The following is a 27,257-nucleotide window of genomic DNA, read 5'->3' as shown; positions in this document are numbered from 1 at the left end:
CTAAATTAAGGCATACTTTATAGAATACACTTAGGCGTTTTCATTTTGCATCCATTTTTAGGCGTGATATATAGAATCGAGCCCTTAGCACCTCCTATTTAGGAGACAGTAAGTGGTCCTGCGCCAACTGTGCATTAGCTGGTTAACACGCAATAAGTGCAGTGTATTAATTGCTGTACACTGTACACATCCATGCCCCACCTAGTTCCTTCCCAACACAAAATTCCCTTAATGCACGACTTAGAGCATAGTAACTTTAAAAATACTACAAAAGCAATTAGTAGCTGTTACCGTATGCTAAACCACGCATTAACAGCCTAATGCACTGTGCTATAAAGGCCTCAACACGGTAAGTGTTCTTATAGAACAGGCTCACAGCCCACATACAGTGGGCGCCTAAATCCTGGTGCCCAGTTATAGAATTGCCCCCTGTGTTTTTTTGTGTGCCTGCTTTTACTTAGGTACTGTATACCCTCATACAATTTTATAATAGCCATTTTCTGCATGAAAAACATATTTTACACATGCAAATGCTTTGTAAAATTACCTTTTAAGTTTGCAGGAGTTCATAGTGGGTTTTAGTGTATGTACAGGAAGTGCCTGCAGAAAATGGCTACATAGAACCAATTAATTTTTCTACATCATCTGACATTTATAGCTGCCATTTTCTTACCCCAGTATTGCTTTTATTAATCTTTTTAACATTATGTAAATGATGTGTAATAAACCTACATCTGGTATTCACTGCCTGCACGTTTGGCCTATAATAAGAATCTTCAGGGATCATTTACTTACAGCATATGCTATCTGCCACAGGAGCCTTAGGAATACAATGGGCTCTGCAGCAAATAGCACACACTACCATCATTAGTCAAAGACCCCTTTGACTTTCATGTTCATATACTAGTATGAGGAAAAAGAATTGCAATGTATAGTTGTATGATGCATGAAATGTGTTATGCCTCCAGATGAGGAGCTGTCACAACCACCATTATTGGTTTTGATATCACCCCTCTCCTCAGGTCGCTTCACTGGCTTCCGATCAGATTACCACATACAGTTCAAGCTTCTCCTTCTTACCTACAAATGCACTGTCTGCAGCCCCTCATTACCTCTCTACCCTCATCTCCCCTTACATTCCCGCCCATAGGGCCGGTCTTAAGCTGAGGCAACTGAGGCGACCGCTTAGGGCCTCGCGCTCAAAGGGGCCCCGCGGCGCGCCTCAACTCCGCCTCCTCCCCCCCCGCCTCTGTTCCACCTTGCCTAAAACACTGAGAAAACACACAAGCTTTCTTATTATATAACAGATGCCTCAAAATTAAATACAAGACAAGTTCCACAGGTCACTGCTAATCTGACATATACAACTTTTACAATCTTGGATTCGGTCGCGACCAAAGAAGCCAAATAATCTGAACAGGGTGGCACAAATCGGATCAGAACGTGTCAATGTACCAGGAATCCACGAGCGAGCGATGCTGGGATGGTGTTTTTCTAGCGTTGGCCAGAAGTGTGCAGCCAGGAGGCAGGACGGTGAAAGTTCGGAGCCCTTGACAAAAACCTCTCCACTAGCTTTGAATTTCTGTCTCAGCTATTCCCGTGTTCTGGCTGTTTCTGCAAAGCAGGAGTTGAAGAATGGCAAAAAGAAAAGAAAAAAAAACTAGAGATGTTTCAATAAACAGAGCGGCAGCGAACGCCCGCTAGAACAACGAGGAGACCAACCAGCTGCACGGTAGCAAGTGTGCGATCACTGAACGAGGAAAAAGGGGTGGAGGTATTTTTAATTGCTGAAAATTTTAGTGTTAGAACCAAAATACTGGTGGGAAAGTTTATGTATAACTCAAGTTCTGTTACTTGGCATACTCAGTTCTGTCCAGTTAGATTTTAGTGAGAACAAATTATCTTTTAATCCTCTGATTTAAGTAATCTAGCTACAACAAGTAAATCTGGCTCTCTTCTGATCACAGAAATTTGAGTGGTAATAATGGGAGAAGAATAGAGATATTGCAGAGGTATTAGATCCCCAAGAGGCTTGATGAGTAAAAGAAAAATACTCTTAAAAAGTGAAAGAAATTCAGAGAAATAAAGAAATGGCTTCCACCCCCCCAGAGGACATCTTAAGTTTTTAGATATAATTCTAGGCAGCACTGATATATATATATTTTTTTGTCACTTCAAAGATAGTTTAGAGTGAGGGGCATGGTCAGCATAAATATGCAGAGATGGTTCTTGAGGTCATCTGCATTTTAACTTTGTTTTGTAAATATCTGTTGTGTCATGTGTTTTTCATGTGTGATCAAGGTGCAGTATTCTGCTAGTGTGTAGTATTTGCAGCCCTTTTTGTTTTGTTTTGTTTTTTCATTAGGTAGTGTATTGGTGTTTTAGAGCCCGGTGTAATTATAGTGCTGCCTTTCCATGCATAAGGTTGTAGCTCATCCTATCCTTGGAATTAGTGTTGTTATGGTTTGGTAAGGTTATGAGTGTGTTTTTGCACAAGTTTGTGTATAGTGTTTTGCAGTGGAGAGATTGTGTATTGCCTTACTGAAGTGGCACCAAAACATCAGAAAGGGTGTAGAGCCTAAATCATGACACACTACCTCTTGAAGGATCTACATATGGTTGTTAATAAAAGGAGCTCATTTGTTGCTTGTATCATATATTTTAAAACAATTTTAATACCTTGGGGTGGAGCTAGGTGGGGGGGGCTAGGATGGGGCCCCACCAAGTTGGTCTGCATAGGGCCCCGTACTTGCTAAGACTGGCCCTGCCCACCCGTAACCTCTGCTCACAGGACAAATCCCTCCTCTCAGTACCCTTCTCCACCACCGCCAACTCCAGGCTCAGCCAATTCTGCCTCGCTTCACCCTATGCGTGGAATCAACTTCCTGAGCCCCTACGCCAAGCCCCCTCCCTACCCATCTTCAAATCCTTGCTCAAAGCCCACCTCTTCAATGTTGCCTTCGGCACCTAACCTTCATACCCTTCAGGAAATCTAGACTGCCCCAATTTGGCTGCCCCTACTTGACTGACTATACATTTGTCCATTAGATTGTAAGCTCTTTGAGCAGGGACTGTCCTTCTATGTTAAATTGTACAGCGCTGCGTAACCCTAGTAGCGCTTTAGAAATGTTAAATAGTAGTAGTAGTAGTAGTTTTGATATTTTGCAAAAATGAAAGTAAATATAGCCACATGTGTCTTCCAGGTACAACGTGATTTAGAATCTGCGTGTTCAGAAATAGAACTCCTTACAAAACAGCTTGCAAGTGAAAGAATTTCCACAAAGAACCTGGAATGTTTGCTGGTGTCCAATCGAGAAAAAGAATTTCAATCTCAGATGACAACACAAGAGATGGAGGCAGAAATACAGCTTTTTAAAGAGAAACTGACCCTGGCTGAAAACAAACTGTGAGTACAACACAACATTTTCGAACTGCATTATCTGATGAGCTATGTTAAACTTGCAAATAAGTCAAAACACCCACTACAGAAAAGAAAAGTTTTACAAGAAAAGCTATCAGTACTTTTGTATTTGTCCATGTTAGACTTCCTCTCATTTTATGCTAAAGTGCACATCATAATGTACAGACTGTTCCAAAAGTCATAACACTTACATTGACAGATATACTAATAAACATATATAGCAAGACTTTCTTGAGAAGTAAAAGTATTCTAATAATGGTAATCTCCCATCGATAATAGTGTACAAATTTTCAGCAGCTTTTATGTGTCCTATGTTTATAAAATAAGGCCAATTCTTGACATAAGTACATAAGTAAAGCCACTCTGGGAAAAGACCAAGGGTCCATTGAGCCCAGCATCCTGTCCACGACAGCGGCCAATCCAGGCCAAGGGCACCTGGCGAGCTTCCCAAACGTACAAACATTCTATACATGTTATTCCTGGAATTGTGGGTTTTTCCCAAGTCCATTTAGTAGTGATTTATGGACATGTCCTTTAGGAAACCGTCTAACCCCTTTTTAAACTCTGCTAAGCTAACCGCCTTCACCACGTTCTCTGGCAACGAATTCCAGAGTTTAATTATGCGTTGGGTGAAGAAAGATTTTCTCCGATTTGTTTTAAATTTACTACACTGTAGTTTCATCGCATGCCCCCTAGTCCTAGTATTTTTGGAAAGCGTGAACAGATGCTTCACATCCACCTGTTCCACTCCACTCATTATTTTATATACCTCTATCATGTCTCCCCTCAGCCATCTCTTCTCCAAGCTGAAAAGCCCTAGCCGCCTTAGTCTTTCTTCATAGGGAAGTCGTCCCATCCCCGCTATCATTTTAGTCGCCCTTGGCTGCACCTTTTCCAATTCTACTATATCTTTCTTGAGATGCGGCGACCAGAATTGAACACAATACTCAAGGTGCGGTCGCACCATGGAGCGATACAACGGCATTATAACATCCTCACACCTGTTTTCCATACCTTTCCTAATAATACCCAACATTCTATTCGCTTTCCTAGCCGCAGCAGCACACTGAACAGAAGGTTTCAGTGAATTATCGACGACGACGACACCCAGATCCCTTTCTTGGTCCATAACTCCTAACATGGAACCTTGCATGACGTAGCTATAATTCGGGTTCTTTTTTCCCACATGCATCACCTTGCACTTGCTCACATTAAATGTCATCTGCCATTTAGCTGCCCAGTCTCCCAGTCTCGTAAGGTCCTTCTGTAATTTTTCACAATCCTGTCGTGAGTTAACGACTTTGAATAACTTTGTGTCATCAGCAAATTTAATTACCTCGCTAGTTACTCCCATCTCTAAATTATTTATAAATATATTAAAAAGCAGCGGTCCTAGCACAGACCCCTGAGGAACCCCACTAACTACTCTTCTCCATTGTGAATACTGCCCATTTAATAGCACTTGCAGAGATTAAATTGCAGTGTGAAATTTGCTTGATGCTATTTCAGACTATTTCTGCTGAAGTCCATATTACAACTGCTTCTGAATTCTTAGATCTTTAAGTCTAGTGATGTTTAATTTCTTTTAAGGTTTCTGTCTCTGATGTTGCATTTCTAGTTGAAAATTGGAGAGACATCTGTGAATGGACAAGCAGTTTTCATCTCTCATACTATGGGAACAAATCACCAGGGAATATCGTGCCCATGTATGAGTGGCCTTGAAGCTAATATTAACATTTGTGAAACAGATCTCAGAATTGTTCTGTGTCACATGATGATTGCTTATAGGTGTCTTTTACTTCTTTAGCTACTAGAACTTGGTGTTAGTGATTATAAAATCGTGTTCAGAGCTTGTAGTTAGAAGCTAGATCACTTGAGTTGGCTTTCCCAATGCCATGGTGCCCTAATAGGCTACATTGCAGCCAGTTCTGGCATAGAAGTCCCCATGAGGATCAGTTTGTCATGATGAGGTATGTTCTTTTAGATTGTGCACAGTTGCTCTTGGAAGTCATCCTTGACCTCATCGATGTGAGCCTTGGTAAGTATGTAGTCACTTGTGATTGTGGCATGCCTACCTTGGAAATATTGTTTATTCCTGTTGGAAATGTATTCATTACATCTTTGTACAAATAGTAAAGCCCACTCCATGTGTTAGTTTGCCTTTCTTTTCCTATCCAGTAAAATGTGTAGCCTGAACTAACCTGTACCAGCCTCTATGCCTCTGAGAACTGGGTTTCTCTCAATATTGTAACGTTAATGTTGTGCTTCTTGAGCACATCTTATATCGTGTCTCTGCCAAAGTTACATTTTTGAAACATTTACCTCAATGTGTAAATAGGCAAAGGGATTTCACTCAGCAAATACTTATTTTTTTGCCCATTGTCAGTCATTGTGTTGTTTTGCTCCCCAGGGCCGGTCTTAGCAAGTGCGGGGCCCTATGCAGACCAATTTGATGGGGCCCCACCCTAGCCCCGCCCCCACCCTAACTCCGCCTCCACCCTAGATCCACCCCCACCCTAGCTCCAGGGCTGGCCACCCCTCCCTCCGAGCTCCAAGGCCCCCAGCTCCAGGGCTTGTCGATCCTGCACAGTCAATGCCAACTGAAAACCATGTCTTTTTCACAAACACAGATACACTCTAATCCACTATAGAATAAGTAGTAATATTTAAACTTTCTATTTAGACAAAAATTAAACTGAACCCCCAAGATGCCAGACTCTACATACAATGCAACACCACAGAAACAGAAAATGTCCCCTAGTACTGTGCAAAATATAAAGACAGCAGATGTAAATTTGAAAAAAACTAACAAATATCAATCACCACTTTAAAAATTAGCAAATAGAAATAAAATAAATATAGAAAATAAAATAATACCATTTTATTGGACTACTACATTTAGCTTTCAGAGGCCAAAACATTCTTCCTTAGGTCAATGCAGTATAGTACTGTTACAGTATCCTATCCTGACCTGAGGAAGGGGGTTTTGTTCTCCAAAAGTTAGCCAAAATGTATTAAAATTAGTTCAATAAAAAGATTACCTTGTTTACATGTTCTATTATAAACATTTATTAACACAGCTACAATACTACTTTATCCTAAAGCAAAAAAATAAAAAATATATATTTTATTTCCAGTTTGTTGTCTCTGGTTTCTGCTTTCCTCATCTTCTTTTCACTGTCTTCCTTCCATCTAGCATCTGTCTTCGTTCTCTCTCTGCCATCCAGTGTCTGCCCTCTCTGCTGTCCCCTCCATCCAATGTCTGCCCTCTCTCCCTGCCCCTTCCATCCACCATCTGCCCCTGTCTGCCCTCTCCCCCTTCCATTCACTGTCTGCCCTTTCTATCCCTTCCATCCACTGTCTGCCCTTTCTCTCTGCCCCTTCAATCCACCATTTGTCCTCTCTCTCCCATCCATCTGGGTCTGCCCTCTCTCTCGCTCCCCCTTCCATCCAGGATCTGCCCCTCTCTCTGCCCCTTTTTTTCAGCCCCTAGTTCCAGCCCCACTATCCCACCAGTCCCCTGTTTCAGCCCCAGCCCTTTTCTCCCACGTCCCGAGCTTCAGCCCCAGCCACTTCTCCCTATCTCCTTTTCAGCCCCCAGTTCCTACAGTTTAAGGCCCTGCCCCTTTTCAGCCTCCAGTCCCAGTACTAGCCCCCAGTTCCAGCCCCCTTCATCCACATGCCTTGTATTAGGGCGCCCCTTTTCAGCCCCAGAACCATTCTCCCACCTGACCCACTCATGCCCCATTTTCCCACCAGCTCCATGCATGGCCCCCATGTCCCATATGGCCCCTTCTCAAACCCCAGTTCCAGCCCCCTTCTCCCATCTGAGAACCTCCACCCCACACCCTTCTCCCATCTGAGTCCCCCTTACCCCCTCCCCCATCTGAGAACCCCCACCCCACACCCTTCTCCCATCTGAGTCCCCCTTGCCCCCTCCCCCCATTTGAGAACCCCCACCCCGCACCCTTCTCCCATCTGAGTCCCCCTTACCCCCTCCCCCCATCTGAGAACCCCCATCCCACACCCTTTTCCCATCTGAGTCCCCCTTACCCCCTCCCCCCATCTGAGAACCCCCATCCCCACACCCTTCTCCCATCTGTCCCCCTCCCCCAACTGAGAACCCCCATCCCACACCCTTCTCCCATCTGAGTCCCCCTTGTCCCCTCCCCCTATCTGATAACCCCCACCCCGCACCCTTCTCCCATCTGAGTCCCCTTACCCCCTCCCCCCATCTGAGAACCCCCATCCCACACCCTTTTCCCATCTGAGTCCCCCTTACCCCCTCCCCCCATCTGAGAACCCCCATCCCCACACCCTTCTCCCATCTGAGTCCCCCTTACCCCCTCCCCCAACTGAGAACCCCCATCCCACACCCTTCTCCCATCTGAGTACCCCCGACCCACCACTGCCTTTAAAAAAAAATTTGAGAAGCGCCGAGTAGCAGGCAGCGCCTCGCGTCTGCCCTGCTAGTAAAAATCTCCTGCACGTCGTCGGGCCTTCCCACATGCAGCATTGAGTCCCGCCCTCCTCTGAGGTAATAGGAAGTTACCTCAGAGGAGGGCGGGACTCAATGCGGGAAGGCCCGACAACGTGCATGAGATTTTTACTAGCAGGGCAGACGCGAGGCGCTGCCTGCTACTCGGCGCTTCTCAAATTTTTTTTTTAAGGTAGGAAGCGATCGATCGTCGGGGGGGGTGGGAGCGGCGGGCGGGGCGACCTCAGGCACGCCGCATGGGGCCCCCATGAGCGCGGGGCCCTATGCGGTCGCCTTGCCCTAAGACCAGCCCTGTTGCTCCCTTTCACTAGAAAACTGTTCTTAGTTAAGGATTTACACGCATGTGGCTGGTTATCCTTCTTGTCTTCGGCGAAAGCAAAGATGCTTACCCCATAAAGGGTATTTATGAAGGAGAGAAGGGTAAGGGGTATTGGGATTTGATATACCGTCTCTCTGTGGTACAATAAAAGCGGTTTACATTGGTTCTATGCAGGTACTTTCTCTCTTCCTAGTGGCTCACAATCTAAGCATTTGTACCTGGAGTGTTAAGTTACTTGCCCAAAGTCACAAGGAGCTGCAGTGGGAATTGAACATGGTTTCCCAGGTTCTCAGCCCACTGCACTAACCATTAGAAGACTGACCAGTCACACATACCTTAATCTTCTCCTTCTGAAGCTGTGCGTATGTGTACATATTTCTACACATGTCCAGAATAGTTTATCCAAAATGCTCTAAGACAGTGGTTTCTCAGCCCACACAGCCAAAATGTTTTTCAAAATATCCACAATGAATATTAATGATAGAGATTTTCATTCATTGCCTCCATTGTATGCAAATCTATCTCATGCATATTCATTGTGCATATCCTGAAAACCAAATAGGCTGGGAGTGTCCTGGGGATTGGATTGAGAACCACTGCTGTAGGAGATGCTCCATATCAGAAACATCAGATAATATCATTCATATAAGTTTCTAGTTATTACAGGTAAACAACTTTGATTTATACTACACATGGCCTTTGCCTTGCATTGATCTTTCGGAACACTCTATAGAAACTGGAAAAGTAAATAGGCATAATATTGAACCTGAACCATTAAATCTTAAAAGTGAGGAAATTATTAAATATTTTGAATTACATGAGCATGTATATATTCCCCACTGCTAGGGATATCTTTAAACACTATAGGTGTTTAAAAGGCATACAGATGGATTGTTTTTTATAACCTAAAGCAATTTTATGTTTTTCATAGTGTTAACCAAAGTCGAGAGTTAACTCAGCTTAGAAACAAAATATGTCAGCAGGAAGCAGAGATCGATTTTTCCAAAAGACAGCTGGAAACAGAGCGCTTTGAAAGGCAAGTGAATGTTATTTCATGTTTTCAATATTATTCAATATATAAAACTATCCTGAATGTATCTCTCTCTAGATAGATGGATAGATAGATAGATAGATAGATAGATAGATAGATAGATAGATAGATAGATATAAAATCTTAAGTGACTTAAGTTAACAAACATTTGTGAAATTCATAGCTAAACATGCTACTCTGTATTTTTTGTTTTATATAATTTGTATTAAAGTCACAACAAAAAGACAAAATAAATCACAGGTTACAGTATTGAAAAAAAATAAGTGACCAGTTTTGTAGTTAAATGAGCTCAATATCCCCCTACTCCACCACTACCCCAAATTCAAATCCCAACACCTAATCTGCAGAAAAAAAGTTCATCGCAACCTGAGTCACCTGTGTTATTCCTTTACAATGACCCAAGCCAGGAGACATCTGAGATGCATATATCAAATCCCACCCACCTGCTCACACCCACCCCCTCAAAATAATATGCTCTAGTTTACATATTCAGTAATGAACTCCAGGCTGTATGTGATAAGGAGTCCCAAAACAAGGACCATGTTTGTTGGAATTGACGCCAGACCTTAGGAGAGCCAAACCTGGCATCCAACCTTTCCATTTTCAACAAATAAAAAAGTTTGTTCTCCCAAAATGTAATGGAAGAAGGGTCCTGTTGTCACCAATGAAACAAATGGCATCACCAAGCCACAAAGAATGCATTGTACATAAATAAATTAGGTCCATTTCACAATCCCAATGAAACAAAATTAAAAAATAATAAAATGTCAGCTCGCAATGGGATGAATTTACCAATAAGAGAAAACAATTAAGTTAGTTCGTTCCTTTAGGAGGACTATACTAACTCAAGTCCTAAACATATGCACCAAAGTTGCTGGAGTATCTCCACATTTAGGGCAAGTAGCCAAATCAGCTCTTCATCATGTCTGGTCCAACTGACAAGATTAAAAGCAATGTAATCTTCTTGTCAGTTGGACCAGATGTGGTGACGTTTGTCATTTTCCACCAGCTAGTAATTTAGCCCCTGATGCAGCCGTTCCAAGGCGAAACATGGCCATGTCGGGCATAGATGTGTAAATCTCTGGGAGCCTTTGGATCTTGAAATAGACTTTATCTTATTACATCTGCCTTTTGCTTTTATCCTTGACAATCTTCAGACAGTTCATGCCAATAATACTAATATTTCTCTTTAGTCTTTCTCTATTTTTAACAACTGACCCTGTTCCCTTATAGTCTTATCAAGCAGTCTTAGGGGGCCCTTTCAGCAAACAGCGGTAAAAAGTGGCCTTTGCACACTCTTATGTGGGTCATTCCCACACACTAAGGCCTTTTTTACCGTTGGGGTAGAATGGCTGATTTTCTGAAATTTTCAGTAATGACCATGCGCTAATTTTCACATTAGCGTATGAGCCCCTACCTCTACCCATTTTGTAGGCAGTAGGAGTCACATGCTAATCCTGTGCTCATTGGTTAGTATACAGCTATGTAGCTACACTAACCAATTAGCACAGAACACAACCACCCTCTGCCCCAGATACATTAAAAATGTTTTTTAGCACATGGGTAGGAAAATTACTGCAGCTTTGTAAAAGGGTCCCTATGTTCTTAAAGTTGATAGGAGCTATAAAATAATCCATATCAGATCCTAAATCTTTCAATATCTCTTCTGGGCTAACTGGAAATGTTTATTGGAATGACCAAAAGGCCATAAAAGTGAAAAGAGCAAAACCAACTTGCATGGAGTGGTGGTATAGCTGCACCAAGAAGTCAACTCTAGTTGGGAGGAGCTGACAGATCAGCTAGCATAAATGGCAGGACAACTTCACTACATGTGCCACTAATGTCAGACAAAGAGCATCATGCTGCAGGCAGTCAAACTTTTATGAATAATAGCTGGAAGATCTTCTTTAGTACAGAAGGAAACAAGGGAAAGGAAAAGTGATGACCAAAACTATACTAGTGTAGACAGGGGCAAGTGGGTAGAATGTGACAAAATATTTTATTTAAAAAGATTTCCAAAAAAAACATACTGGTGCTGTGCTATCGACCACTTCTGCTTTCTTCTTAGCAAAAGGCGCACACTAAAATGGCGCCCACAATTTAAAAGAACGCTGTCAAAATGAACCAATCACAATTCTTACAAAGTAGACCGATCGCAAAATTGCTGATGTTACTGTTAAACATCCAAATGGGTAAATGTTTGTACCTATAGGGGCGATTCAAGATGGCGACCAAGCAGGATGTGCGATGAGGACGCTCCTAGAAAAACTTTCTAAAAGTATTGTTTCCTATAATAATTATGCCGAAAAGGAAAGGAAAGCCGAGGGGACCACCTCTCCCGAAGCAAATTCCCTCCTTACCTGGGCAGCAGTCCATGTCAGCATATCTGGTTTCTACTCCAATTGCGGACGTATCCGCTAGCGGGGCAGGGAAGAGCCCCGCTCAGGAGAGCGACGTATCGCTCAGTCCGCTGGGACCTTTGACCCCAACGCCACCGCAGACGCCCGGAGGTGTTGTGCCGAGCTCTGAAGGAAAGGAGAGCTCAAAGGAGTGGCGCTCTCCGGAGACGTCCGTGCTGCCCGTGGAGACGTTTGGGATGGCGCAGGGAGACCAACGAACACCAGAAGATCTAGTTGGGGCAATCGATGGGAACTCGCCCGAAACAACAGCGCAGACTATGGCTTGCGCCTTAGCGATTGAACCGCTGATAAAGCCTCAAGTAGTGTCGTTGGAATCTATCTGGGCAGCCCTGGAATCACTTCACAAGGTCTGTACTTCATTCATTACGTTATCATTGAATAATTCTTCTCAGATAAATTCCTTAAAAGTTCAAATGGAGGGAATTTCACTAAAGCAGACTAGTCTGGAAACACAAGTTGAAAAATTGAATCGGCAACAAGCTCAGCTATCTGGGGATCGTATATTAATCCACAGAAAAATTGAAAATATGGAAAATCACTCAAGAAATCTGAACTTGCGAATATTAAACTTTCCAAGATCTCAATTTGTGGCTCCTAAAGACATGTTCGCTAAATTCTTGAAGGAAATATATAAATACTCTGAACAAACAATTCCCCCAATTCAAAAAATTTTACTATTTGGATGTGAAGACTCCTCCATTACAGGAAAAATCTGCACAGGATATACCATCTGAAATACTAGATTTGACAAACTTTCTAGAACAATCAAAGGATAATACAGAGACTAGAGCAACCCTAATAGTATCTTTTATCTTTCTGCAAGATAAAGAATCTTTATTGAGACTTTATTTTAAAAACTTGTGTCCTGAATTTAAGGGAAGCAAAGTTTCCATATTTCCAGACATTGCTCGATGGACCCAACAAAGACAGAAAAAATTCCTGCTTATGAAACAGGAATCATTAAATATAGGAGCAGTCTTCCAATTACGTTTTCCATGTAAATGTTTTTTGATATTTAAAGAGAAGAAGTATGTGTTTTTTGAGCCAGATCAATTGAGGTTATTCCTTGATACGAAGCGAGACCAGGCTTAGTCCCAGATAAATGAGTCCTATATAATTATGGATAACCACTGCTTGTTTTGTTATTTTTTTGTTAATTTAATAGTGTTTTAGCACCAACTTCCTTTGGTATTACTAAATCTTGAATCTCTTAATCTGTGGACTATAATAACCAACTGAATATATACTTTTCTTTGTAAAATTTTCCTATTAAGATAGAATATGTTTTCTAGATTGGTGTATCTTATCAAAGAGTTATTCTTTGTATATTTCATATTATAGTGATAAATAAAAAAAAAAAAACATCCAAATGGATGATTTAATGATATATACAAAATGGTTCACAAAAATGCAGCCCATTGAAATACAGTACTTAATCCATCGGGTTCTACAGTGTTTAGGCGATATATCCAGCAATGTTTTTGCTGGAGCAGCAATCTGTTTCTATCGCCTCCACGAATAGATTGTTTCACATATGTGATGACCCAACATCTAAATGAATCAAACTGGTGACAATAGCGTTTGCAATGTGCCTCTAAAGGTGCTCCAATTTTGTTGTGAGTAATACTGGATTTGTATTCACTTAACCTTATAGAAAAATTAGTTGTTTTCCCAATCTATAGTTAATTACAGGGACATAATAAGGCATATATAACATAATCGGTGTTGCGTGTTGTGGTACAATGCAATTGGTAAATCTTTCCATCTTTAGGATTCCTAAATTCTGTACATTCAGCAGCAATGGTGTAAAAAGAACAGCAAAGACATTTTTTATGGTAAGATTGGCTCACTAGACAGCAAACTCACTGTACTCAAAATTTCTTTATCTGGAGTAAGCAATTCTTAAAGACTGTATGGAAAAAATTGGGTGAGTTTGTATAATATCCCAATTTTTCTTATAGATGCCACCTCTTCCCCTCCCAACTTGTATCTCAGTACAAAAGTCTCAAGAGAATTATCTGGATAACAGGATGTTGGAGTTGATAATAATAGATCTTTGTTGTTGTACTGCGGTCGAAGATAAGAATTCTTTAAGATATGCTTCAGATAGCCATGTTTTAACTAGTAGCAAGTTATTTTGCTTGATGCTGTTGGACATCACCTAACCAAAGTAAAAATAAAAGTCGTCAATATAACGTTTCCACATATAAATTTTATCTTTGAAAGGTGAGCTTGCTAACCATTTGTTCTCAAAATTATTCATATACAGGTTGGCTATCAGAGCAAATGTAGTGCCCATAACGACCCCAGCAATTTGTAAATAAAATGTTTCTTGAAACAAAAAAATAGTTCTTGTTTAAAGCTAATTTGGGCATTTCAAATAAAAATTCTGATGGAACATCAAAAGGTCTTGGTCCTCTAATACTTAGTAAATGATTTCTAGTGCTTGTGACTGAGAAATTGAGGTATATAAAGATTTGATGTCCATGGTCACCATGATGATGTCGTTATTAGAATTGACTGATGTTTCCTGTAAAATTTGTAAAAAATGTGTCGTGTCCTTGACAAATGATGCAGCTATAGAAACATACGGTTTCAAAAAAATGATCAACAAATGTGCATAAGGGTTCTAATAAAGAACCCCTGGATGACAATATGGGATGTCCTGGAGGCTTGTCTAGCCTTTTGTGAATTTTAGGAAGCATGTAGAGAACTGGAGTGCGTGGATATGCACTATTCAAAAACTTAACTTCTTTTTTGGTCAAAAACCCGTTCTCCTGAGCTTCTTGTGTAAGGGTCTTGATTTCTTCTTGTATTTCACTAGTGGGATCTACATCAAGTTTAACATATGTGTGAACATCAGCCAATTGTGTTAAAGCTTCATCGATATAATCTATCAGCTTTTTTAATTACAATGTCTTGATTAGATTTAAGAGTATTCAAAGAATGTCTCTCACTGCTAGTTAGATTATCATGGTATCGATGTGTTTTACAAAGGGACTTGATGTCCCTAAGCACTGCTTCTTTAAAGATCTTGAAAATGGGGTATAAAGATCCTGGAGGGGTCCAGTTGGAACGAACCGACAATATTGAGTGGTCACCGATTTGCTCTCTAGTAGAGAAAAATATCCGTAATTGTAACCTTCTGATAAAAAGTTTCAAATCAATATGGAATTGGAATTCATCAAAATGAGCAGAAGGTACAAAGGATAAACCTTTGGATAGCAATGACAAATCAGCTTGTTCTAGCGTAGTAGAAGAAAGATTAATTACCACTGATGAAATCGTCTCAGAGATCTGGTTTAAGGACGTGTGGGCCCTGACGGGCTGCTCCATTGTCTTCTGATGCGTCGTCCTTCTCTCCGACCTCTGGAACGATGAGTCTGTAAAAAAAGGTTCACTACTACCATTACTACTTGAACTACTATCATTTAATCCAGGTTTCAGGGGATCATCAACATCAACATCAATTCTGTCGGGATCTGTAGATACCCAGGGATAAACCTTATTTTCTGCATAATCTTTAGTGTCTTGTTTGAATTTCTTCAGCTTAAGTTTTCTAATGGATTTATGAAAAATGCACAAAGGCTCCTTCAACTTGTCATGTTCTTTTTCAAATTCTAGTGCCGAACTTTTATCTTTCAACTTCTTTAATTTTTTATCTAAAGAAATCTTTTCAGTTTCTAACACTACTTTGCTTTTTTCAATAATGAGGAGCATTAAATCCAATGAGCACTTATTAAGTATCATATTCCATTGTTCTACAAAATGTTGATCATCCTTGAAAATTTGTGGAGCTTTCATCACCCATAGACTTCTTGGAATGCGTTCCATTTTATGGTACTCAATTAAAGCTGCGCTATTTAATTATAATGTAATGGCAGATTTGAATTTAATATTCAAGGTTTCCCAATCCAAATGTCCTACACCCAGACCAGTTGTGTAAAAAAAGGAATTTGATCCCAATAATGCAGAAACTGAGTCAGCAGAAAAGCTAAAACCTGTTTTCCAAGGTTCTGTCATATTTGAATAGATCTAGCAATGAGTCTCACAACAACAAAAAAAAACAAGGATCAGTAATACCATGTGAAAAAATAGAGCTATCTAAAATGAACAATGGTATATTTAATATGGAAATACAAGAACAAACAGTGATTTTCAAAAATAAGGAGGAAAAGACCTCATAACGACCAAGATCAACAATATTTAGGCTCTCGTAGAATTAAGCTGCAGTCATCACTGCCGTGGGAGCCCTCCTAATGCAGGGGCGTATCTGCATGGGGCCACAGGAGCCTGGGCCCCTACAGATTTCGCCCTGGACCCCCCTACCGCTGTCAACCCTCCCCCACTGCCGTTGTTTACCTTTGCTGGCGGGGGACCCCAACCCCCCGCCAGCCGAGGTCCGCTTGCCGCCTTTAAAGATATTTCTTCAGCTGGCGGGGGACCCCAACCCCCGCCAGCCGACCCGACGTCTTTAAAGTTCTTCGGCCTCCGTGGCCGTGCTGTAGTTGATAGCTGTTCAATCCAGTTCGGCGTCTGACATCCCAGCACGTTATCCTGCACGTACAACGTGCTGGGACGTCAGACGCCGAACTGGATTGAACAGCTATCAACTACAGTACGGCCACGGAGGCCGAAGAAGAACTTTAAAGATGTCAGGTCGGCTGGCGGGGGTTGGGGTCCCCCGCCAGCTGAAGAAATATCTTTAAAGGCGGCAAGCGGACCTCGGCTGGTGGGGGGTGGGGTCCCCAGCCAGCAAAGGTAAGCAACGGCAGCGGGGGAGGGCTGGCGGCGGGGGGGAGGGTGGAGAGTCGTTAGTGGGGGGATCTGGCCATGGTGGGGGGGTTCTGGCAATGGTGGCGGGGGGGTCGTTGGGGGGGGGGGCTAAAATGTGCCCCCTCCCTCTGGCTCTGGCCCCGGCCCCCCTACCGCCGGAGTCCAGATACGCCCCTTAAATGTATCAAAAGTTTGCTGCCTCCTTACAGGGGTACTCCCAAAACCTGAGGGGTGAGTCTTGGCTGTACCCTTTTGCGTCCCCGTATCAAAACAGGGAAACTCCTCTGCTAGATGCAGAATTTCTCAACAGAATGTTGGACCTGCTGCACAGCATCTCAGTACAGCACAATCTTTGCCCAGCATCTACCATATAAAATTTAACTCTGACTTGGTGCTATACTAAAGGGTCAATAGTCAAAGTGAGTTAATTGGTTAAGAGAGGCTGTTATCTGGTTACCTCACGCTGATCGGGCCCCAAGGGAATATTCAATGGCTCTTGGATAGTTCTGCTGAATATCTCCTCTACTTGCTAAAGACAAAATTGGCTATTGTGTGGATAGTCCGAAGGTGGAGTCAGCACTCAACTAGATAAGTGCAGATATTCAGCTCTTAACCAGTTAAGTTAACTGGCCAAACAGGACCACATAAATAACTGTCCTGTTTTGTATGGTCTAACTTAACTGGTTAAGAGCTGAATATTGGCACTTATTCAGTTAAGTGCCGGCCTTCCACACATATGCCTGTACTCAGACCTATCCTTGTATTGAATATCCAGACATAATTTCTGTGGTGGCAGTTAGCATTTTAAAAAATGCTGTCTATAGCCAACTAAATATTACCTCTTAAATGACTAGCACAGAATCTTTGTACAGTGGGGTTGGAATGCTAAGAGTTTGGCAAAGGGGATGTGTTTCCCAGCCAACATTTCTGCCTCTTCTGCTCCCTTAACCTTCCCTCAGCCAACATTTGCGCCATCCCCCACTCTCACTCAAGCTCCTTCCCCTAATAACATTAGCAACCCATCCATATGCTCTGGACTTCCCTAACCTCCAGGGCAGCTTGCAGAATGATAAGCTCCTACTGGTTTATACTCGTTGTTCTGGTACTGCCTAGGTGTCAAAAACATGTAACTGTGATGCCACTACATAATACAGGAGATACAGAAAAGAGGTATAGTAGGCCAGCCACTATCCTTCTGAGCCAGGAGATGCTGAACTGCTGTCTGGCATGGTTTACTGAATGCATCAAGGTAGGTTCAGCAAATCATGACATGGCTTCCCCATGTCAGTGGCGTAGCCAGACCTGACATTTTGGGTGGGCCCAGAGCTAATATGGGTGGGCACTAGGTGTGAGTAGTGTTTCTTGGGATACTCCTTAATAATGCCTTAGAGTGCACTTGATGATGGATTTCTAAGTAAACAGTCTGTACAACAGCTCTCCTGCATTAACATAAACCACATACCTGGTTCATGGAACACCATTTAAATATAGTGATTTTATCCCATATCTTAAACTTGACCAAATATGACTGCTATAAGGCAAACATGTCAATGGCACATATTCTTCAAACTTTGCTTTGTAACAAATGCAAATGCCTGATTAAGCTGTATTCATAAAACAGGTAAATTCTGAAACTGACATTCCCATTTAAAAAGCCAGAGAAGTCAGACTCTTATATATCCCCACACAAACTACATGCACACAGAATCTTTTACATCGGTCACATGCAGAACACAGACAACCCCTTACCAACTGCAGAATAAAAGATAAAAAATTAGAAATTGCACAGATGCCAAGAACACAGACCACCCCTTACAAATTGCAGAATAAAACACCAAAAATTAGAAATCACAGAGATGGCAAATTACCCAGTTCCAGGCTTGAGATTTTGTGCAGTCTTGATTTTAAACTTTATAACCCAAATCAGTGTGGGATTTGCAGTGCCTGATTCTGCCCATGGAAATCAGTGCTGCAAGTCCCATAACAATGGGGTGGTCAGAAATGCAGGACTGTCCCAAAATCTCCAGCCTGGAAATGTAGCCTGGCATCAACCCTGCCCTTCCCCCTCCCCCATAGTTTGGCATCAGCCGCGGGAGAAAAGGCAGCGACAGCGATCAAAGCAGTGGTGTACCTAGGGTAGTTGACACCTGGGGCTGGTCATTTTTTAACACCCCCCTCCAAAATTCAGTACTAGGCACATAGGCGTAGTTTGACTGTTTCATTTGGGGGGGGCAAAGAATGGGTGGAGCATATTAGCATATCATTTGCATATATACATATGCAAATGAATATGCTAATGAGGAAGGAATTGAAATTTACAGGCAAAATATCACAGATGCACATTTCAAAAAGCTGACACATTTCAATTAATAAATTATGAATAAAATACTTTTATCTACCTTTGTTGTCTGATCATTTAGTTTTTCTATTCGCTTTGGTCCCAGTGTCTTCTGTTTTATGCAGTGTCTTCTTTCCAGTAGGCTTCCCTCTGCTCCCCACCCTCCCAGTCCCATCCATCTCTTGCTCCTTCCCTCTGCTCCCCACCCCTCCCAGTCCCATCCATCTTCTGTTCGTTCCCTCTGCTCACCATCCCTCCATCCCATCCATCTTCTGCTCCTTCCCTCTGCTGTGCCTGACCTCTCCCAATCCCATCCATCTCCTGGTCCATCCCTCTGCTCCCCACCCCTCCCAGTCCCATCCATCTCTTGCTCCTTCCCTCTGCTCCCCACCCCTCCCAGTCCCATCCATCTTCTGTTCCTTCCCTCTGCTCACCATCCCTCCGTCCCATCCATCTTCTACTCCTTCCCTCTGCTCTGCCTGACCTCCGCCAATCCCATCCATCTCCTGGTCCATCCCTCTGCTCCCCACCCCTCCCAGTCCCATCCATCTCTTGCTCCTTCCCTCTGCTCCCCACCCCTCCCAGTCCCATCCATCTTCTGTTCCTTCCCTCTGCTCACCATCCCTCCGTCCCATCCATCTTCTGCTCCTTCCCTCTGCTGTGCCTGACCTCTGCCAATCCCATCCATCTCCTGGTCCATCCCTCTGCTCCCCACCCCTCCATGTCCCATCCATCTCTTGCTCCTTCCCTCTGCTCCCCACCCCTCCCAGTACCATCCATCTTCCCTCTGCTCCGCACCCCTCCCAGTTCCATCCATCTTCCTTCTACTGCCCCCCCCCCCCCGCGAGGTCCAAGATCGTGACTCCGTTTACCCCCTCTCTTCCTCCCTCCCTCTGGCGCAGGCAACAGTCTTCAGCGATGTACACGCTGCCTTCGGTCTGCCCCGGAAGCCTTCTCTTCAGGTTCCTGTTCCCACCTATGCGGGAACAGGAACTTGAAGAGAAGGCTTTGGGGCAGAGCCGAAGGCAGCGTGTACATCGCTACCGCTGCCAGGAACGCTGAAAAAGACTGCTGCCTGCGCCGGAGGGAGGGAGGAAGAGAAGAGGGGTAGACGGACACGCTCCTCTCCGTCCGCTTGGCTTCCCTGCCCTCTCTGTAAGCGTCCCGCCTTCCTCTGACGTCAGAGGAAGGCGGGACGCAGACAGAGAGGGCAGGGAAGCCAAGCGGATGGAGAGGAGCACGTGCCTGCATGTGTTGTTTTTTTTTTTTTACTAATGGCGTGGCAGCGCCTCGTCATCGTTTGGGGGGGGGCATTGCCCCCCCCCCCCCAGTCTACGCCTATGACTAGGCATACCGAGAATACAAAACACTCAGGAACTATAGAGCAATTGTAGCATACCATAAGCAGTAATTTCTACAAGTCACACAAGGAAAAGGAAAGCATCTTAAACACTACAGTAAGTACTAGCATCTTAAACACTACAGTAAGCACTAGAACATCAATTCACCTATTGTAAAACGAAACCAGACAGAATAGTACAGACCGTCGATACTGCACAGTCAATTCCAACTGAAAGCCATGTCTTTTTCACAAACACAGATACACCCTAATCCACTATAGAATAAGTAATAATAAACTTTCTATTTAGACAAAAATTAAACTGAACCCCCAGGATGCCAGACTCTGCATACAATGCAACACTACAGAAACAGAAAATGTCCCCTAGTACTGTGCAAAATATAAAGACAGCAGATGTAAATTTGAAAAAAAAACTAATACCAATCACCACTTTACAAATTAACAAATAGAAATAAAACAAATACAGAAAATAAAATAATACCATTTTATTGGACTAATACATTTAGCTTTCAGAGGCCAAAACCTCCGTCCCCAGGTCAATACAGTATAGTGCTGTTACAGTATCCTATCCTGACCTGAGGAAGGGGGTTTTGTTCTCTGAAAGTTAGCCAAAATGTATTAAAATTAGTCCAATAAAAAGATTACCTTATTTACAAGTTCTATTTATAAACATTTATTAACATATCCACAATAATACTTTATCCTAAATCAAAAAAATAAAAATATATATTTTATTTACAGTTTGTTGTCTCTGGTTTCTGCTTTCCTCATCTTCTTTTCACCGTCTTCCTTCCATCCAGCATCTGTCTTCGCTCTCTCTCTGCCATCCAGTGTCTGCCCTCTCTGCTGTCCCTTCCATCCAATGTCTGCCCTCTGTCTCTGCCCCTTCCATCCACCATCCACATCTGCTCTCTATCTCTGCCCCTTCCATCCACCATCCGCCCTCTATCTCTGCCCCTTCCATCTGCCCATCTGCCCTCTCTCTCTCCCCCTTCCATCCACTGACTGCCCTTTCTATCCCTTCCATCCAGTCTGCCCTTTCTCTCTGCCCCTTCAATCCACCATTTGCCCTCCCTCTCCCATCCATCCAGGGTCTGCATCCATCCAGGGTCTGCCCTCCCTCTTGCTGTCCCTTCTTTTCGGCCCCCAGTTCCAGCCCCATTATCCTACTTGCCCCTAGTTCCAGCCCCAGCCCACATCTTCCACCTGCCCCTCCTTTTATCCCACCAGTCCCCAGTTTCAGCCCCAGCCTTTTTCTCCAACCAGTCCGGAGCTTCAGCCCCAGCCACTTCTCCCTGTTCCCTTTTCAGCCCCCTTATCCCACCTACCGTCCTTTTCAGTCCCCAGTTCCCTTCATCCACATGCCTTGCATTAGGATCCCCCTTTTCAACCCCAGACATGGCCCCATTCTCCCTCCTGCCCCCTTCTCAGACCCCAGACCCAGTCCCCCTTCTCCCATCTGAGCCCCACCCCACCCAGTCCCTTTCTCCCATCTGAGTCCCTCCCCTCCCAGACCCAGTCCCCTTCTCCCATCTGAGTCCCACCCCACCCAGACCCCTTCTCCCATTCTGAGCCCCCCTGCACAACCCAGAAGCTTTGAAATAAATTAAAAAGCTGTCCAATAAGTAAAAAAAAAAATTGTCCTCTACCTTTTAAGGCACTGCCTATCCAACTGAAACAGCTTTAGATGACAATGTAGATGCAGCAGCTCATACAGGGCCGGTCTTAAGCAGAGGCGACCAAGGCGGCCGCATAGGGCCCCGCGCTTAGGGGGCCCTGCGCGGAGCTCCTTAACTCTGCCTCACTCCGACCGACCCCCAGCTCGGACAACTGCATCATGATCCCACTCGGCCGCCGCCACTCTGCTCCCGCCATGTTGCGGCACGGTGCCCATCCCACGCTGAGCACGCCATCAGCAGCCTCCTGCCTCCCCGGACCCCGACAGTTGCACCGACGGCCCCGACAGACAGTTGCAGCGCCAGCGCGACGGCCCCAGCTCCTGACAGAGAGTTGCAGCGATGGCTCACCCCAGCGTTTCACTTCCCGCTCAATGTCCCGCCTTCTGATGAGGTATTTCCTGTTTGGCGGGCGGGAGTCACTGAGCGGGAAAGTTGCCTGGAGCCTGGTCGGAGGTGAGCCAGTGTGCGAGTGAGTGCGACTTAAAAATAAATAAAAACAGTCAAGTGGAGCTCAAGCTGGAGCAAGTTTGTGCCACTGCCATTCAAAGGCAAGCCAGGTATGATGATAGCTTTTCTTATAAGGAAGAAGGAAGTTTCAAACCCCTTTTGTGCCATTTTAAAGGTAAATACTATTGCAGTAGTCTATTATTCTCCCATCAGTGATTAAGTCAAAATTCGGTGTTTTATGAAGGGCAGAGACAGGAAAAGATCAAGAGGTTAGCTAAAGTGGTGCGTGTATGTGAGGGGTGGGGACAGGGGCAAGTGGAGAGGGCTAGTAGTGTCAGACTTTACTGTTAATTTGCCCAAAGTTATTGAAAACCTAAAGAATCCCAAGTGGGCAGACTAAAAATTGTCCATCTAAAGGTACTTATCTTGCTAAGCTGGCCAGATCATGTGTATTTAGGAGAATTTGAGTTTCCAAAGCAATTAGCATTGTAGCCTCAAGAAAGAGGGACATTTCTCTAAGCATGTTCAGCTTAGGAGAGAAAAAGAGCACATATACAATCCATTTCCAAGGAACCTTTTTAAATTAAAAAATAGGGGAATTTGAAAGTACTGGATCTTTTCTTAGTATTTTTCCTTTATTCTCCTTTGTTATGAGAATTGGAACTACTAATTGTTGTGGACTTGAACTGAATTTCTGGGGAGGGGGTGTTCATGATAGCATTGTGCTTATTATTTCAATCAGTTTTTTTGTACAAGTTGTACAAGTTTAGCTTCATTTGTCTTTATTTGAAATTTCATAAATAAAAAAATTTCTAAAAATGGAATAATCTTATAAATGGGGTGGAGCTAGGGTGGGGGCGGGGCTAGGGTGGGGAGGGGCTAGGATGGGGCCCCACCAAATTGGTCTGCACAGGGCCTCGCACTTGCTAAGACCGGCCCTGAGCTCATAGGTTTGCTAAGTTTTGAGTGAACGGGGATGACGGCTGCGCTGGGAAGGAGAAACTCAGACAGACCTTATTGGCTTCCTTGTGGCCTATATAGGCTCACTGCCACTCCTAGTTATTAAACCTCCTTGTTCCGATCCGGCGGAGCATTTCTGCACCGTGACCCGGAAGTTTTGTGTGCTGGGGCCGAATTGTTTCGAAAATGAACGCGCTGCCGGCCTTGGAGTCTTTCCTGCTGTTCGATGGCGAGAGAAAGTGAGAGAAGCTGGATGGCGTGTGTCTGCTGGGACCCCTTTCAGTTCCATCGGGGGCTGGAGCTTATTTGACCAACTAGGGAGGGGGCTGCGCTGCGTGATACAAATAAAAGAGCGGGGAGCTAAGGGAAGCAGGCGAGACCTAGCAGCAGAGCAGAATCTGGACGGGGAATAAGTGCCGGAGTAGGAGCACCGGCAAGCAGCGCTGTGATGGTCTACACTTCTGCTTCAGGAACCGGCCCGCACTAAAAAAAAAGAAAAAATGTAAACGGGTTGGAGGAAGAGGACCGATAACTGCCGGCTGCCTGGGCGGGCCTGAGCCGAGATTGGGTGGGCCTGGGCCCACCCAGGCCCACCCGTAGCTACGCCCCTGCCCCATGTTTATCTCAATAACAAACTATAGATTGTTTTCCAGGAACTTGTCCAAACCTTTTTTTAAACCCAGATACACTAACCACTGTTACCACAACCTCTGGCAACAAGTTCCAGAGTTTAACAATTCATTGGGTGAAAAAATATTTCCTCATATTTGTTCTTAAAAGTATTTCCTTGTAACTTCATTAAGTGTCCCCTAGTCTTTGTACTTTTTGAAAGAGTAAAAAATTGATTCACTTCTTGTTCTACACCACTCAGGATTTTATGGGCTGCATTATATCTCCCCTCAGCCAACTCTGTTCCAAGCTGAAGAGTCCTAACCTCTTTAGCCTTGCCTCATATGAGAGGATGTTCTTGGGAGAGAAGTTTATCAGAAGACCACCACATTGCTTCTTGCCATCTGTTCATGGACCACTGTGTGCAAAACATTCTGAACAGGAAAGATCTGTCAAGAAATATGTGACAATATTAGGTCATAAGCAGAGCAGTGAAAGTTGAAAGGAAAACACATAATCAGGTTGATACACATTCTTTTCAAGATAACATTGAGAACTTTTGCCATGGGTACCAATGCCTGCAGACTCTCAAATCATTTTGGCTTCTAGGAGAAACTCCACTAGAAGGTCTTATGATTTTAAATGACAATATGCTGTCTAGTGTGATAAAGGGACCCTAGATCCCTTTTTACTTCCAACACAAAAGCTGTATGAATGTCTTCTATATGAGTCGGAGCCAGGTTTGAAAACCAAGTCTGTTAGGGTTCATTTTCTGTAATAAAGAAAATGTTCTACTCAATGTAGAAACTTAAACGATTAAAGCCTTTCTTCCCGAGAGAAAATTTTCGAAACCTAATACAATCAATGGCCCTAAGTCATGCAGATTACTGCAACGGAATCTACGTGGGATGCAAAGATCAACTCACAAGAAAACTCCAGACCGCCCAAAACACAGCAGCCAGGCTGATATTTGGTAAAACACGATTCAAAAGTGCCAAACCCCTCCAAGAAAAGCTGCACTGGCTCCCAATCAAAGAAAGGATCATCTTCAAAATCTGCACCCTGGTCCACAAAATTATCTATTGCGTAGTCCCAGGATACATGATAGACCTCATAGATCTACCAACCAGGAACAGAATCCGATCATTACGATCATACCTAAACCTACACTACCCTAATTGCAAAGGACTTAAATACAAAACAACTTACGCATCCTACTTCTCCTACATAAATGCACAACTATGGAATGCACTCCCGAAAGCTGTGAAAACAATCCATCACCATTTAAACTTCAGGAAATCACTAAAAACCAACCTCTTCAAAAAGGCTTACCTCACCAATCCACAGTAAATCCCCACACTCAGCAACACAGCATAACCAATGATCTTACTGGACGATATACAATCTACATTCCCTTCGACCCTCATGTTGCCTGATACACACCTACCTCATTAGACCACAATACAACCTGTATTTGTTATCAACCGAATTGGCGAATGCCATTACGGTACTATGTAAGCCACTTTGAGCCTGCAAATAGGTGGGAAAATGTGGGATACAAAACAAATAAAAAAATAAAAAATTAAATTCAGTTGGTGCATACAGCCATCATGTAGAAGGTAGATCCATATTTTTTATACCTTTTAATAGTCACTTCAGCACAGATTCAATGAGCTCTATGCCTTAGTGGCTGGTCCATCCTATATGAAGTTTTTCATTTTTAGCAATAGTGTGGATTCTGCACATGAATCGAGTCAAATTCCCACCATACCCAGTCAATCATCTTTCCACTATTTGTCTCTAAGCTATGGGGGCAATTCTACAACTTGGCACCAAAATGTAGGTGCCAATTCTACAACAGATTTAGAGCACACCTAAGCTGTTGTAGAATACTAGCACAAAGCCACATTGGCATGCCAAAATGTAGACTGTCTCACTTATGACAGGTCAATGGCTGGCTGGCATAGGTGCAACAAGCATAACTGATAGTATTCTACCCATAGCCCACCCGTGTGTTTGCTCCCCTTGCAGTTGAACTCTAAACGACGGTGGTGTGTATTTATAGATTAGCATCTAGCACTTACATGCATAACTGCCAATTATTGGCACCTCTGATTGGCTTAAGTACTATTATTCTATAACATATGTACCAAGTTAGAGAATGAGGTGGTATATGTTCTCAATTGTAGATTGCAAAGAGCTTTAGCCTGCTGCTTGGAGCAATCTAAAGCCCTTGGAAAGTCTACCCAGCTTTATGTGTGTATGTGTGTGGGGGGTTTTTTTTAACCCTAATAAACCTAGGACTGCAGCATCCAAGGACACACTACTTTAATGGACAGCAGGATATATTTCTTTCACTTACGCCCATGCATGCTTGACCCTGAATGAGCTTTTCAAGGCTCATAACATCTGAGCCACCTGAGATCAGCCTCTATGGAAGAGATCTGCCACACATTCACATCCCATTTTTGTTTGGACAAGCATTCCCAACAGAACAATATTTATGGTTAGTCTGTCCTGTGGAATCTCTTGAAGGTTTAGAATCCAACTTCATCTCTTCTCCTGCTTCCCCCAAACTATTTTAATTATTTCCAGGTTGCCATTAAATAAACAAAAAAAAAAAGACACCAAAAACATGGAAGGTAATATTCAAAGGAACTTTTCTGGGTAGTGTTAGTAGTTTGAAATTCTGCCACCTTGACTAAAACACTTATCTGTTTAAAGTGAAGAGAGATTAAGGGCAGGGCTGTACTGAATATAGTTGTGCCCCATGTGACTTACCAACCAGTGCCCGCTTCACTGCCTCCAGTGAGAGGCAGGGGCGTATTTGAGGTTTGGCTGTAGGGGGGCAGGATCTAGAGTGAGGGGGCACATTATAGCCCCCCCCCCGGCCACCGCCCCCCCTACCGCCGTCAACCCTCTCCCGCCTACCGCCATCACCTACCCCCGCCGTGGTCCACTTCCTCCGGTCCGGTGCCTTTAAAAATATTACTTCAGCTGGCAGGGGACCCCCAACCCCCGCCAGCCCAGCCGAGATCTTGTTTTAAGAAGTTTTTCTATCCTCGTGCTATTGAAAACTGCCTGCCTGCATCCCTTCCAGTTTCGGACTGACGTCGCACGCCCCACGCTGATACGCCCCTGGTGAGAGGAGATGATGGCATTGGAGCAATTTGTGCACCCCTCCATATTTGCAACCCTATGCAGTTGCACTGCTTGTACAGTCCATGGTACAGTGGTGTTTACAGTTAGTTGGATAGCAACAATATTTGGATGCCATATGGCTTATTTTATCTGGATATTGTGGCTGCATTAATCATGTCTAAAGATAACTGGATAAGATATCTGTATATTTTTGAGTCATGATATTCAGCAACTTGGA

The 27,257-nt window shown here is 43.6% G+C and overlaps 1 protein-coding gene across 8 annotated transcripts in view; it reads left to right on the top strand.

The window, feature by feature from the left end:
• TSGA10 (testis specific 10) overlaps positions 1-27,257 on the top strand; it is a 302,307-nt gene that overhangs the window by 259,326 nt on the left and 15,724 nt on the right. For all 8 annotated transcript variants that reach the window (XM_030201396.1, XM_030201399.1, XM_030201397.1 and 5 more), the window contains 2 exons: positions 3,204-3,406; positions 9,170-9,274. In XM_030201396.1, coding sequence (XP_030057256.1) covers positions 3,204-3,406; positions 9,170-9,274 — 308 coding nt within the window. The remainder of the gene's footprint in view (positions 1-3,203; positions 3,407-9,169; positions 9,275-27,257) is intronic.

The sequence above is a fragment of the Microcaecilia unicolor genome, chromosome 4 (genome assembly GCF_901765095.1).
Source record: "Microcaecilia unicolor chromosome 4, aMicUni1.1, whole genome shotgun sequence".
NCBI lineage: Eukaryota > Metazoa > Chordata > Amphibia > Gymnophiona > Siphonopidae > Microcaecilia > Microcaecilia unicolor.
This window is presented reverse-complemented; position numbering and strand designations above follow the sequence as displayed.